The sequence below is a fragment of the Convolutriloba macropyga genome, chromosome 6, assembly GCF_964194025.1.
Source record: "Convolutriloba macropyga chromosome 6, txConMacr16.3, whole genome shotgun sequence".
NCBI classification, from domain to species: domain Eukaryota; kingdom Metazoa; phylum Xenacoelomorpha; order Acoela; family Convolutidae; genus Convolutriloba; species Convolutriloba macropyga.
Genome location: NC_134473.1, coordinates 66,791,397 through 66,806,927, shown reverse-complemented (window position 1 = coordinate 66,806,927; position 15,531 = coordinate 66,791,397). Strand labels below are relative to the sequence as shown.

General features: G+C 36.3%; 1 protein-coding gene across 44 annotated transcripts in view; it reads right to left on the bottom strand.

The window, feature by feature from the left end:
• The window catches only part of LOC142340535 (uncharacterized), a 181,715-nt gene extending 167,247 nt beyond the window's left edge, over positions 1-14,468 (bottom strand). For all 44 annotated transcript variants that reach the window (XM_075391113.1, XM_075391135.1, XM_075391116.1 and 41 more), the window contains exons 1-7: positions 14,248-14,468; positions 13,917-14,097; positions 13,480-13,620; positions 12,903-13,192; positions 11,861-12,124; positions 1,446-1,571; positions 987-1,115 (exon numbers count right to left, since the gene is read on the bottom strand). In XM_075391113.1, the coding sequence (XP_075247228.1) occupies positions 987-1,115; positions 1,446-1,571; positions 11,861-12,124; positions 12,903-13,192; positions 13,480-13,620; positions 13,917-14,097; positions 14,248-14,418 (1,302 nt within the window). In that variant the 5' untranslated portion in view covers positions 14,419-14,468. The remainder of the gene's footprint in view (positions 1-986; positions 1,116-1,445; positions 1,572-11,860; positions 12,125-12,902; positions 13,193-13,479; positions 13,621-13,916; positions 14,098-14,247) is intronic.
• Between the last annotated feature and the right edge of the window lie 1,063 nt (positions 14,469-15,531).

Genomic DNA, 15,531 nt, shown 5'->3' with positions numbered 1-15,531 from the left:
GCCGTATAGAAAGCAACAAACTGACAAAAAAAATAGCTGCAAATTGTATCCAAAAGTCTAGTAGATAATCAAAACGATCGAAAATACACAATTGCTTGATAATAAATTCTAAAATTTCTCACAAATATCATCAAGTAAACACTTTCATTTGGGTAAATTAGGGCAAACAATCTTGTGTTGAAAATAAAAATCAACAAAAAGCCTCACCTGATCACATTCTTTCGAGAACCAGTATGAACAAAATTACCACTTATTTCCACAAATGGAAATCAATATTTTTACGTGCGGCATTGAAAATTTACATTCTGTTGCAAAACAACATGACTATATAGAAAAATAGATCACCATAACTCGTCTTGGAGTCGTAAAAATAATAAAGCGAGTAATAGGCCGCCTAATAGAAGACGAGTCTAGCAACCAAGAAAGAAACCAGCTTTTCATGACGCGATAAAAAACAAAATAAATGAAATTAATGCAATCCTTGAGTTCTGTACAGTGCGCACAAATAAAGTTTGTTTTTCCAAAAGCAAAAGGGAAAGGTATCTTAAGAAACTCTGATATTCATGAAAAGAAGCGCGCAATCTTAGAACACGGTTTAGGCATACTTTCTTTTGCTCTCTAATTTGATATATTTTCATTTAGAATGAAAAATTACCTTGAGCCGGTACAAATTGAGGCCTCCAGGTCTATCATTTGACCTAATCTATTATTCACTGAGAATATCACATCGGAAATAATTGGACATAGCCTGCAGATTGCCGGAAAATAGCCACCGTTTACACCTGGCCGACGTTCCGATAGAATCAGGTGGAAAAATAAAGAGGTAGAAAGTGACAGCCTATTTTTTTCCAAGTGTCGCAAAGTGTTCCAATGTAGCTCGCAATATCATTATGCTCATTAAAAATAGGAATTCAGCGCCTAAGAGCATCGCAAGCAATTAATAATTGGTTTAAAAAGGTAAAATGTAGAAGAGTGAATGAACTGACATTGATGGCTGCCGCGAGTCCACTACCGATACTAGTAGCTCCACGTGCTCCCACTTTGGTCGATGAGAGAGCGAGAGAGTCATTGTACAACTGAGATACCAGCCAGCCTCGACTAGTCTCATTCATCACCTGAACAGATCTCCTGAATTGAATTGCTCATTTAACATAACGTTCATGATTATTACAACACTGTTGTCATCGCCATCGAGAAGTTATCAAACTCAGAGGCGAAGCGAGAGATGAAAGAACAGATTACTGCACCTGATCATCAAAAAGTTTACACCTACAGGTTATCGCAGGAATATACAGGTAATCAGGAGGTAACCGCAGGAAACATACAGGTAATCGCACATGAACTTTAAACCAAATTAAAGTTGACCAGGTCACATATTAATTGATTCTTGATTTCTAAGGTGGTATCTGGTACTAAATCTGTCTATGAGGTGTTCAAGAGCATACCTGTGTCAATGGTGCGACGATGGATGCGGTAGTTGCAAAAGTGACCACTCCCACTCTAGTTCCCAGCTGCACTTGGTTCATAATGTAGTTGCCCACTGCCTGTCTCAGCTCATCCACTTTGTCAACCTACAATCAATTTACTCATCACCTGATCTTCAGTCAGCCTCATCACCCCAGTCAACCCTTATCTTGTAAGATCTTGCAAGATTCTTGCAAATAACGTTTACCTTGCAAGATGAAAGATCCAGACGCGTATCTTGCAAGATCTTACATGATACCCGTCCGATTATGACTGGGACAGTTTACACATATTAATCATACATTTACATACATCATAATCCGACTCAGAATATTAGCTTTATAGCATAATACATCATATTAGCTTTCAGATAACTTGCAATTTATAAAAATAAATTGCCCCTAATGATTTTACACTCGTAAATTTAACTTGTAAATCATGAAAAAGATCAAAATTCGTTTTTAAATGAACAAAGAAATTCAATCACATATTAATCTAGTCATTTTTGGGTAATCATTATTAAATAGTCATAATTAAAATTTCGAACCATAGTTTCTTAAAAAAAGCTAATAAAAAAATTTGACCTTAGCTTTAAAAATTTTTTGACAGTGAAACTTTTGACAGTGAAACAGGCATTTTGAATTACTTGCATACAAGATCATCTGTTATTGTGCAATCTGGAAATTTAAAACCTACAGTTGCGTGTTTTGACTTATTGATAGCTTACTTTAGAGTGGAAAATATTCTCAGAAATGAAAATATTCTCAGAATAAAACTCATTAATTTTCCAAACGGCATCTATTAAAATTAACACGTGGACCATATATGGGGGTTTATATGGGGGCTACCATGTTCATAAAATGTTATTAGTTTCCCGTGGGATTATAAGTTGCCCGAGTCCTGACACCAAGGCGCTTTGTGCCCAATTGGTGGGCCCGAGGCGAGCGACACGACTTTTGTTCCGACTTATTTAACCCCTCCTCCTTCTCCCATTTGAAATAAAAAATTTTAAAAATACGACATCTTATTGCAAGATGTTTTCAGCTGAATTGAAAACCTCCACCATGAGAGCAGTAAACTTCATTGGGCGATAGAACTTAGTGGTAATCTTTTATAACTTTATTGGCCACCCTCTTGTTTACAATTGAGAAAGCAGTGATAATTTGGTATGGCAGAGGGGAAACTAAGTCAGCGAACTAAAAGGAGCAAGAATTTAGACAAACGCGCTACAAAAACAAGCATTGTTTTCTTCATAAGCGTTTCTAATAATTAACAACAAACTAAATGATTAAAATCTTCTAACACCCCTTTGGTTAAAATTCCTCCTAATTTCTACATGTGATTCACAAAGAAAATTTGTGTCAGTAGTACAACCGCTAACTTCGCAAGCTTTCAAAAAATCGCCTAAATAAGGTCAACATTTTCCGACTGATTTTCCAAAACATGAAACAAGCATGAAAGGAGCAGAATAAGTCATTCAACCCAGGAAGAAATGAAAAAGTTCTTTATTTTTGATACCAATAACATGAAATAAGGCATAGTTCTCGAACCGACTCAAAGTCATGTATATCAGGTTTATCAGGTTAAACATAACCGACTAACGCAGGGCGAATTGCTCTCAAACGACCCGCGAGCAGTTGACCAGGTAAGTTTCAGGCAGGCTAACATTTCCATCTTTAGCATAATTGCGAGGGGTGAAGTGCGTGTGTAGGGGGGGGGGGGTCAAGCTCCAAGAACCTCCCTTCACACATGAATTTATATATCCAAAAGTTTCGTTGAAAGAATTGCATACGAAGAGAATAGTAAGAAGAGCGGCTCTAAGAGCCCTCAGGGCGCGACCTGTTTATCCCGTTTTTGAGGAGGAAATGGATCACACGAAAAATCGGCCAAGCGAAGAATCGCATTAAAAACACCACAGCACTAATATCAAGGCTGAAAACTTCAATTAAGAGCAAATTATAAACCATGGGGAGTTCGTAAGGCAATTTTATCCAGATATAAAAGATAAGCACCCTTTGAAACGCTGGAAACTCAAAATCTTTAAGAACAAGAAGAAACAAAACTAGACCAGACGCAAAAAATTAAAAGGCTTGGTAATGCTCATTACGAAACCAAAAAAAATCTAATGAAGTTCAAACAATGAAAGAAAAGAGAAAAATCACATTAGACATTTGACTAAACTTTTTAGTATCATAAATTTTGTTGTCATCTCAAACTTACTACAATTTAATAAAGCAATTTTTAAACGATCGGTTTCCCACAATTTCATACCATCTTATTTTTTACTGCACATTTTTCCACAAAAAGTATCGGCAAACATTTTTCAGCAAAATAACACCAGGAAGCTTTGTTAGCGAAGTACTTCCGCGACAAAAAAATACTGCCTTTTCCACTAAGATATTAAGTTGTTAAATTGTATTCGTAAATGGTTCAAATATCAGGGGAAAATAGGAGAGCAAATTTCCTAATTTATTGACCTCGCATTTTTCTAGAGTCTCAGTCCTGTTCTATCCACTCAAAATCTTCACGACTAGTCACGCAAAGTGTTTATATCAAAACTGTCCAGCCCGTTGCTTCTTTATCAGGTTCCAACAACATCAAAAAAGATTCACAAAAAGATAACATCAAAATCTTCAAAGTCAGAAAACCTTCATCCAAAAAATTCGGAATTATAAATTTTTTTCTGCACTATAAAGTCTCTGAAAGTCCCAAAAATGAAAGCAAAAAAATTTGGATTTTTTTTCGTTTGAGCCGAGCCCCCCCCCCCCCCCCTCCACAGTACGAGATATGCACCCCCCAGTTACAGAGCACGTGTCATTACACAGTAAATAACAGTAAATAATTGTGGAGAAATATAGCATGTGTGCCTGGGGGGGGGGCAAATAATAATAATAATATGCACTCACTAAGCTGGGGGGGGGCACAAACGTAAAAGTTCCAAAATTTAAAAATTTATTATCGCCCACACATTTCAAAAAATGAAAAACTCACGACAAAAAAGATCAAACCAATTCATGCATACAGCAATTAAACGAATCGCGCTGAAAATATTAACAGAATAATTTGAACTTGTTCAATTTGGTGAAATCAAACGAAAAGTAAATCGAAGTAAAGCAAGACCTTTTAATGATACCGATTCGTTTTGATTGCCTGAGCTTTCATGAATTCCAACGTCCACCTTGTCAACAACGTAGGTAATTAGAGTTGATTGACGGTTCGCGGAAAAACCAGGCAAACGGAAATAAATCACCAATAAATTCGAGAGATTGTTCAATAACGAGAAAATATTCTCTCTAGAACATTTACTGATTACAGTGTCAATTAGAACTTAGCGAAATGCGCTCAAACGACCGGTTAACTTCCGTAGTAGGGTTAACGCTAGGATTAGGGGGTCAATCGCCACGTGGAGGAAGGTGGACGAGGGCGAGTGGTGAGGGTAGCGACTGGGGGGAGGGGAGGGGAGGGGAGAGGTGACTTCAGGATTAAGAACCGCCCTTCACAGCATGAAATTATCTCAAAACAGTTTCCGTGAATCGCATTCTCACAGACTGGTAAGGATCTAAGAGAGCTGCCCAGCCGCTTAATGCCATCCCAGCATTAATTGTTTATTCTTTGCTTGAGGACGATAAGTCAAAGCAATAAATAACTTAAAATGATAGTCAAAGTTTGAGGGGGCTGTATACATAAAATTTTTATTTAAAAAATATTAATATTTAATTTCAGACAAAATAATTTTCGGGTCTCTCCCATTATCCACCCACGAAATAAGTAATTTTATCCCTCACATTATGGCATATTTTACAGTAATGGGGGGTGGGTTAACGTTAAGCGGGGGGTGGGGCTTAATATTAAATGACCATCAAGCTTGGGGGTTAATATAAAAGATCCAAAGATTAATCTGTGGATGCTTACAAAACTCACACATGTCTCACTACTGTGATGAGATTTGGAATATATCCGGTGCTATATCCTGGGAAAGACTGTCACCATATGGTTGTTATTTGGAGAGAAAAACTGTTGAAACAAGCTGTTGAAAAACTTTGAAGAGCAACAACAACCGTGTGAACATTTTTTCAGTTTTTCAGTCAACTTCTGTTGCGATTACAATAATTGCATACCGTACGCCAATGTTTTGTTGATTACATAAAGAAATATGGCCACTCTTCATATACGAACAGTGGCCTGAAAAAAGTGGCTGAACTTTGTACTCCGGCCCTAAAACGTTACTCCGCTAATGAGATTTCTCCAGTATCTATCATCCATTCCAAAAAATAATGTCACAATCAAGCAACTGTTGTGACAAGATTGTATCCAAAATTTCCAAAACTTAAAGCAGCTATATTTTCGATGAATCATTATGTTCCATGTTAATTATCAATTCCAAGAGCTCAATCGTCACAGAATACAGTTGTCTTCTAGCAAAACTCACCGATCAACGCTATTTACTGTTAGAAATGATATCAGTCATATTGCCAAAAGGCATTTTGTGTTAATTGTTAAGAAATATTTAAGTCAAAATGAGGTTAGCCGCAAAAAAGCTGTCAGAGAAGGTTCCGCCAGACCCTATTGTTTTGTCCCAATCTAAAGTGGACGTCGATTCAATTTACTAAATTACGCGTAATGATCACGTGTTTTCGCGATAACTTCTTTTTACCAATAACAGACACCAATTCCTCAGATGTTTTCTATAGGTCTGACAATTTATAGGTAGTAATTTTTTAGGTTTGACAAATTACTCAAATCTTGCTGAGCTGTCTCTACCTCGATTTTTTTAGTATTTTATATCAAGCAAAACACAAAAAATACGTCAAGCAAAAGAGAAAAATTTCAAACATACCAGACAAATTGCAGGAAAATAACTGCCATTAATTCCCATAAGGGCTGACCTTTCTTGGCAATCATATCAAAGAACCATAGATGATTCTAGCCATATATTGCTAGCCCGATTGGGATTGGAAGAACGGAAAGAATCGGAAAAATGATGAGAAAAATTTTATAAGTATTTTTGAAGTGCGAACTGAAACTTTCTATTTCATTTTAAACTATTTTATATTTGAACTCATTCCGTTGTTAGACATTCTCCTGTTTCTTAATGAGAGGACAAGGGGCTAGAATCAATACCAATAAGCGTTAGAGATGGTAACTAAGAGTTCTAAGAACATAATTCATGTAGCGGGCATCTAAAATTGGGCTTTAAGGGTATATCCCGTTTCTAATTTTGATTTCGTTTTTTGATTCTGTTCATTGAAGATTGTTTTTCTGAGAAACTGCTGCTTCTCTGGGCAACACTTTGAGCACAATGACCAAAAAAAGCGACAAAATGACGAAGTTGAAAAACATAGCAGGACAGGTACTCAAACGCAATTAAAAGAATTGAACGAAAGACTGAACTACTTTATCTGCCCCGTAGATCAATGGAACAATGACAGCCAAAAGTAAACTCTCAAAAGTTGAGAAACTAAAAGAATTAACTAACTAAACAAAAATATAACCATTGCAGAAACTCTTTACCAAAAGGCCAAACTTTATCCATTAAAAACCCTTTACCCAGGCACAAGCCTTGATAGGGGTTTATTGGCCACTAAAGAAAGAAAATCCAGATATATGACAAATGCTTCACACAAATTTGATACCCTCGAATCTGCCCAGTAACCCATCTCCAGAACCTAGAAAAAGTTCCATTGGCCCTTAAAGATCGATTAACTTGGAAGAAAAAAATTTTAAAAAATATCGAAAACAATTGAAAATTTTATTGAATCGTAGCAAAGTCAGTGATGCAATATCTTCAAAACCATTTCACTGTCTCCAGAAACCTTCCATAAAGGTTGAAAAACTTGGAGCACGATAATTTTCAGAAATTTGAAGAAATATTCAAATTCGTGATCAAAAGTTTAAAAACACTCCATTGCCCCTAGCAACTATGCAAACTCTTGGCGAATCCTTGAGGTTCCCTGGCCCCTGGGGCTGGAAGAACTCAAAAAATGGCAAAAATTTTCAAAAAAAAATTGCTAAAATTCGTGATATTAAAATGTTGAAAACTATTCCATTGCCACTACAAACTATTCAGTAGTCGATTATTAAACCTATTATCAAACTCCAGAGGAAGTTCCTTGGCCCATGAGGCTGGGAAAAATCAACGACAATTTTTTTTCAAAAAATTGATTTCATTTTGGTGTTTATGTTTAGAGTAATCTTACAATTGTTTAGAGTAGTCTTACAATTGCCACTACAAACTATTCAGTAGTCGATTATCAAACCCCAGAGGAAGTTCCTTGGCCCATGAGGCTGGGAAAAATCATTTTTTTTAAAAAAAAATTGATTTCATTTTGGTGTTTATGTTTAGAGTACCAAAGTACATAGCTAACAAAATGGTCCTAAAGATTTATACCTTGCAAAAGACCTTATCAACTTTGAAAAAAGCCAGCTTCAAAAAATAACTCGGAAAATGACGGAAACGATGAAAATCGCACCCCTTTGGCCCAAAAACTGCCAAAACTGACCTTTTAACATTGAATTAAGGCCTTCCCAGCAGCTGCGCAACTCTTAACAATTGTAAGACTACTGTTATCACGTTTTGAAAGACCAAAGTCAAGGAAAAATGTGTACAAAAACATCTTACAGAAGCACCAATACAATCCAAATTACTTGGATTGCAAAAAATAGGAGTGCAATAATAGCCTGCTGAGATGAGGGCAACTATTAATTAGCCTCTGAATTTCAACTATATCATTCGCTGATCTCATGAGAACGGGAAAAACTAAACTAAACTAACAGCAAAAGCACAAAGGCTACGTACAGCGTAATATCTGCTCTTTAAGCATGATTGAAGCTCAGTAGGCATGATTTGAGCTAAGGTGTGAAATTTTGAAGTCGTTACTGTTGTTGAAGTTTTGAGTTTTTTCCAGGTTGTTACGCTATGCAATGTGATATTTTCCTGGAAGAAAATAGCAAATTGACTCCAATACCAGTTGAAAATCATATATATATACAACCTCTACGTAAAAATTATGTTTCAAAGTCAAAAAATTGTGAAAGAAACTCTACAAACTAGTGATTGAGGTTTTAAAAGTTCCAAAAACCTCACTGGAACGAATCATAGTGTTTCATACCGCGACGAATCCGAGTGTTTTCTATCAAAATTGTGTATTACTAAACTGATTGGAACAAGATTCCTTACAAAACAAAACGTGAGATCGTATAGGCAATCACTAATGTTTTGAGCTAACTAACGGCTGGAAGGAATATGCTTGTTGTTAGAAATCTTTTTATGAAAAAGAGTACGAGATCCCACAAAAATGGTCGTCATATAGTTTCAACTTCTGTGCGCTTACGATGCATCGATTAAAAAATTTAAAGGAAAATTTAGAAGAGCTAGAAGTAGAAATGGATGCGAACTTCGCGAGAAACTTAAATCGAAACAGCACAAACCCTCATGTAGATCTGATTTGAGCTAAAAAATTTTAATTTGTCAGGTGTACGTGTAGGTAGCTTTTTTGTACTCTCGTTATGTACCTACCATTCTGTCAAAAACACTATTCTAAGGTCATTGAATGAAAGCGGCTTATGAAAATCCTCTAGCTCGGAAAAATGTCCATGATAGCAATTTTACTCTTTCACTTTCAGGTCAAAACGCTGCCTGAACAAATACTACGTCCATTTACAGTACATTTTACTTTGCTACAATCGAAGAATTGGATTGTCTAGGGTGCTCTTATTTTCTGCAAGGTTGTTTCACATTTTTCACTTTGATCTTTCAAAGCGGGATATACATGAAACACCCAGTGGTCATTAAATTTCATTAGATGCCCTTCGCTGGCTTTAGTAGTCTTTCAAGTGCTGGATGTGCTGGGAAGGCCCAAATTCAAGGTGAAAAGGTCATTTTTATTTATTGAGCTCAAAATTATGCAACTCTTCAGTTTTCTCATCAATTTTTGAAAATTTCAAATAACTCTTTAATTGAAAACTGTCCAATGGTCTTTTGCCAGAAATCATTTCATTTGACGTCCATCTTGTGAGCTATGTCCTGGTTATGCAAATTTAAATACGCCAAAGGAAACCGATTTTTTCATTTTTTTACCTGTAGGGGCAAAATATTTTTTCAGGACTTGAAAATGGGTTATTGAAGGGCTTCTAGTCAAAAAGAAATGGTTTTGACGATATCATAACAATTCTGGGGATTTTTCAAAAGTGAAAGTTTCGCTCAAGCAATAATTTTTTTTTGCCATTTTCCAAATTTTTCAATCGCCAGGGGCCAATGAACCTCTAGGGTTCGCTTCTAGGTTACTGCAAAGTTTCTAGTGGCAACCAAATGATTTTCAAGATATCAACACGTGAATTTTCAAAAGAATTAGCATTTCTCAATATTTATTATCATTTTCCACGTTTTTCAATCTTCAGTAGCCCATGAAACTTTTAAGGGCTTGGCGATAGGTTACTGGTTAATTCTTAAGGTAAACGAACTGGTATTTAAGCTAAATATACCCGGCAATTTGCCGAAAAATAGCCACTGTTGATTCTCACAAATCTTGGGATTGACAGAGAAAAACTAATAAAATGATTTTTGTACACAAACAATTTTCAAGTTTGAACTCTCCTGATGTCATTTTGGAGCTGAACATACTCCTGTTTCGTAAAGAGACGACAGAGGGGCTAGTATCAATACCAAAAAGCATTAGAGATTGTAACCAAGAACAAAGTGCGATTAACGGGCATCTAAAATTGGGCTTTATGGGTTTATACCGTTGCTATTTATTTTTTTTTGATATTGACTCTGTTATTTTTGAATTGCTTTACTGAGCAACTGCTGTCTATAAACACAAGCAGAATGAGAGAAGAGCAAAACTAGCCTCGAGATATCCAAACGATTCCACGCAAAATGTTGAACAAGCTGTGAACTAAGGTAAAGCGAAAAAATTTTAGTACGACGAAAAAAAGGAGCTCTATAATAGCCGGCTGAGAAACTGAGGCGGCTATTATTATTATAATGATCTTGAACAACTTTCTTAAGTTTTCACCTTTTTCTTTTTTGAAAACTTTTTTTTCGCGGTTTTGATTCTCTTGGGACGACGTTTTCTGGAATAATGCACGAGTTAACGCCTAATTTTTTTTAAAAAATTTCAAATTTTTGACCCATAGAGGCAAATGAAACCTTTTTAGGGGTTGCAGAAGCGTTACCCGATAGTTGCTAGTTAAAAGAATTCGTTTGAAGTTATATCACAAATCATAGCGACTTCAATAATTCTGGAATTCAATATTTTTTGTCGTCTTCCGAGTATTTTTTAATTTTAAAGGTCAATGAAACATTTTAAGGAAACCATGCTACTGAAAAATTTAGAGGCCAAAAACCCTTTTCAAAACTGGCTCAGGTGAATTTAAAGCGATAAATTTTGGCTGTCGGGATTTTAAGAGTTTTAGCAATGTCAATATTTTTTAGTTTTATCTAAATTTTTGAGACTCTGTTTGGCTGGTATTCTCCGTTTTTCATTCAATTTTTTGGATTGTATTCCATGAATTGTCCTGCTATGTTTTTTAAATTTTCAGGGCCATATCAACTGTACTCTTAGCTTAGCTTTGATTGCTCGATTAAATAGCAAAAATTGCGCCTACATTTCTCTCAAGCTGAAACTCATTTCTGTTACGCAATAATTGAGCTAACGCAGTCTCAAGAAGATCAGAACAGAAACCAGTTAATTTCTTTTTTGTTAATCTCTAAACACTGATCGAAGAAAGTAAACATTTCAATTTTCACTTCATTCAGGTCCATCGCTTTCAACCAATTGCCATTTTTGTGACCAGTTTTTGCTCTGACCTTCGTTGCGTCTTTCCTTTGCCGATTAATTTCCGATGCTCTTCAATTTCCAAACTTTTCGGATATGAATCAAGCCCCGAAATTGCCTCTTCTTAATGCAATTTGATTCGCTTGCATCGAAGAGAGCTCGGTTTTAGCTTCTTAGACACCCAAGCAGAAGTATGGACAGACACATGCAATTTGTGATTGTGCACTCACTTAAACAAACACACAGTCACGAGTACAGTGAACGTAATATGAGTGATGATTAGTTCAGTTTAATGAAGAGGTGATGCAATTAGATTTGATTATCAGCACACTAATGAAGGAAATGGTTAGGGCATATTTTAATTCAATGGAATTGAGAAGCAGCGTGATGAACATATAGTGCTTATTTCACTACAATAGAGGAAAAAAAGTGATCTTATACTTATTGAGATGTATCTTCTCTCATAACACGTGGAGGAATATATAATAGGCACCTAATACACTAGGAAACCCATTTTAGGACACCAATCAACTGTCTCCTTGAACACAATCAAAATATTCAATAAAAATATATCAGATCAAAATAACATTCATTCGATTTTTAATCTAACAGAAACTCACATTTTCACGGGTCGATACGTCAATGACGAAAACCACTTCTTTTGGTCGCTGCACAACATATTTGATCGATGGTCGGGTATTCCTAGCTTGTTCAGCGGGTACAGAAGGGTTTCGTTCACGTCCGCCATCGTTGAAGTCTTTGTGTTCACGCATAACCGCCCACGCACTCCTTCCGTTACACATGGCGTTTTGCTTGTTAGGTGCTTCCGCGTTGTGCTTCGCTCCATCGGGCGTATCAGCAGTGTCGTCACAAAACTCAGTAATCTGAAATGTCAGTTAAAAAGTTGAATAAAGGTTCTGCAAGCGGAATCACATCTCTTAAGTGGAATTTTATGAAAAAGCAATTGTATTGAATATCTAGCTATTGAAAAAAATATCTAGCTATGCAACGCTTTCAATTAAGGTCAAGAACATGTATAATCTTGGAGACAGATCAACTGACCTCATACTTACTCGTAAGAACTTGCTCTTCTAGTTAGTTATGTTATTCAATTAGGTTTTTGGTTACATTTAATAATGCTTGATAAAACCGAATTCAATTTACGACGGCACGAATTTCTTTTTTCTCAAACAACATAGCCGGCAGATTGCCGGAATAGCTGCGAAAGAATAAACCTGCGTGCCGTATAATAGAGATAGAAACGAGACAGACAAAATTGAAAAAAAATTGACGCCGCTCAAAAAGCCGGTAAAAAACATTCAGCGATAAATTAATAAAGTTTGTTAAAATTCATCCCACAGAAGCCTCATATTAGGGGCTTTACTACACATATGAGTTCCTTTGACCTTAAACAAATACAAATTAAACTTAAGTTTAACGCCGTTAGTGAGAAGAGACAGTTAATCAGAAAATTTGACTTTTTCAGCTTTACTGTGTGAACAAATGTAAAACGAAAAAGAGCGTCAGACGACGAAACAAAAAAACAAAAACTAGGAGCACCGCAATATAGCTCCGCTCAGCTTACAGCTTCGCAGCTATAAAAAGCATTTCTTCGGACGTAGTTTTATTTTTGAATGATTATACGGCCGATTATATAACTACCTGGGGAAGAGAATGCATGAACATTACGGATCCAGTGACTCCAACGGGTTGTACTCGGTCGGGCATAAACAGGCAGGTATCAGAGGGCAGGTCAGTGTCCAGACCTATTTGGCACATGCCTCCGGTCACAGCATCCTGGGGTTTCCCCTCAATCTGGGCAGAGCAACGGGTGGGGTGCAGAGATCCGTCCATTCCATGGTAGAAGAGCTTAGTGGGAGATTCGTCACTTGATCCACTTTCGTCGAACAGGCCCCATCGGAGGTGTCCCCACTCTCGAACAAGGAGTTTGCCTAAAAAGCGTAAAATAAAGACATTTTGAGTTGACGTTAGGGTTTCACTCGCTTTGCTTTCATTAAATATTTGCTTCTCTGATTTCTTATTTCGTTTAAATCAAATCGTTATCTGGAACTTCAGGTGACTACATAATGGTTAATCGTCAGAAAGAGGTCAATCGTCAGAAATAATATTCTTGGCAAAATTCAAAATGCTCAATTAAATTTAAAAAGTTAGTTATCTCAAGAGATGATGGTCGGTTAAAAGGATAAGTTCTTTTCTCAATCAAAACTATGCGACTAACCAACATCACCGAAAGCAATAGTCGTGTAAGCAGAATCCGTGACAAATTTTTCAGTCAAGTGAATGTAGTCTCCAGGCTCTCCGCACTCCCCTGTCTGTCGTGTATAGGGTGCATCAGAATACGAAGGGTTTTGACCACCAACTAAAACAATTATTTTGCCAAAATATGCAATCAATTATTATCACGCTTGTTGGAAAAAGACAAAGCACTATTCGTAACTCCAAGAAAACGAGTTTATTGGCAGACCGGGTCGTAGATATTTTAGAGCAATTCGCTAGTTTGTTGATAAGAAGCATCAAGCATCAAGATTCACAAATTGTTTTTGGCAAATGAATGAGGGTAGAGCTACAAGTATTAGCTTATATCTACCATTAATGGGGCAGTATTTCTATACCCGTGGTTACAAGCAAAAACGTCAAAATTAAATTCTCATTTACCAATAATATTTGCCCACTCAATAGTTTGCTTGGAAGTCGCAGTCGGAAACTCAGTTGTTGATGAAATATTTGAAAAGTTGAAGTGGTCCCATGTCGGCGGTAGAGCAACGGTGATTTGATTCAAGTATGCTCTTCTTTTGGTGGAGTTGAACAGGTTGTCCGAAAAGTCAGCAAGAGTTCGCTGCAAAACAATGTTAAATCTAACCAATTTCTTAATTTTTCTAAAATTTACACGTTTTTGCATTAATAGCCGTTTGATCACATTCTTGCTAACTAAAGTTTCTTCTTCAAATTAACAAATTTGGAATATCGTCGTTTCAAAAATATCTACCTCAAGACCATCCAGGAATTTCTGCGACGGAACTACGTCATCAGAAACCCCAATGAGAATTCCAGTGTATCCGTTGTTTTCCAACTTTATGTCCGCTCTCCGCTGCGTCAATGACGCAACACCGCGGCATAACGCCAGCATAAGAACGATGCGTATAACCATATTTTTCATTTATCGTTTATCTGATTAATTTTTTGCCTAGGAAAGTAAGGTTTATATTATAGAACGTTCGATATTAAAACAACATACAATTTTGGCGCCAAAATTCTTAATTTCAGAGAAATTACAATTTAGCACGCGCTTCATCAAACGAAAATTTCATAAAACAGAACCTATTTGCCAACACTGAAAAGAACAATGAGACGACATCAAAAGATACACAAAACAAATAACGAACCTTCAGTGGGTCGACAACAAACGATGCACAATAACAAATAACAAACCTGCAATAAAATGAACCTTCAGAAAAAATTGTAAAATAGAAAAATTTATCGGATCAGTCAAGAAAACTATTCAATCGTAAAAGAAGAATATAAAGAAAAGAGTTGGACAAAAATCAACAGGTGAATTCCAAAGGAAAACAAATAAGGCTTGGGAGGCGTACTTCAAAGGATCATTTGGGGCTAAAACAACAATACCACAAGAGAAACTTCCAAGCCGAAGTGTCAGGGAACGATGATTATTCCTGCACCAACAGGGTGTTCAGCCTAAATTACAATAATAATAATCAAATTTAAAAGTGGGTAAAGCTGGAGGACCAGATGGCAAAACAAACCAGTATCAAGAAAAGAAAGTTTTGTAACTAACAACTATTTTGTTCAATTATTCTATCTACGCTTCGACAACGCTCGTGTTTTTTTATAAACCCCAGTTACAAATTATATGTTATATGGCACGTTACTATGTAAGAAAACGGCACGTGCGCCTGAGGGTCATAAAAGGGGGGGGGGGATTTAATTTTATCGGAATTCGATGATATCAAAACTAGTTAAAATGGCTCAATGGGAACATTTTAATAACATTGCAATCGGTATTTAGGTTTAGGTGCAACTTGCAACAAGATTTCATGCAACAAAACGCTATCAGAAGAAATAAAGCAGGAAACGGATGTTGTTAATGGAGACAAACTATCAACTTTACTTTTTTGCTGATCTGTACTACGATTTGGAACTTACGAAACCCAATTTTAATTCTGCATGTCTGTTCAAGTCAATTGATTGGCCGGAGGTAATAATTATCGTCAACACTTTTCCGACAATCTATTTGAAATAAAGATAAAGAAAA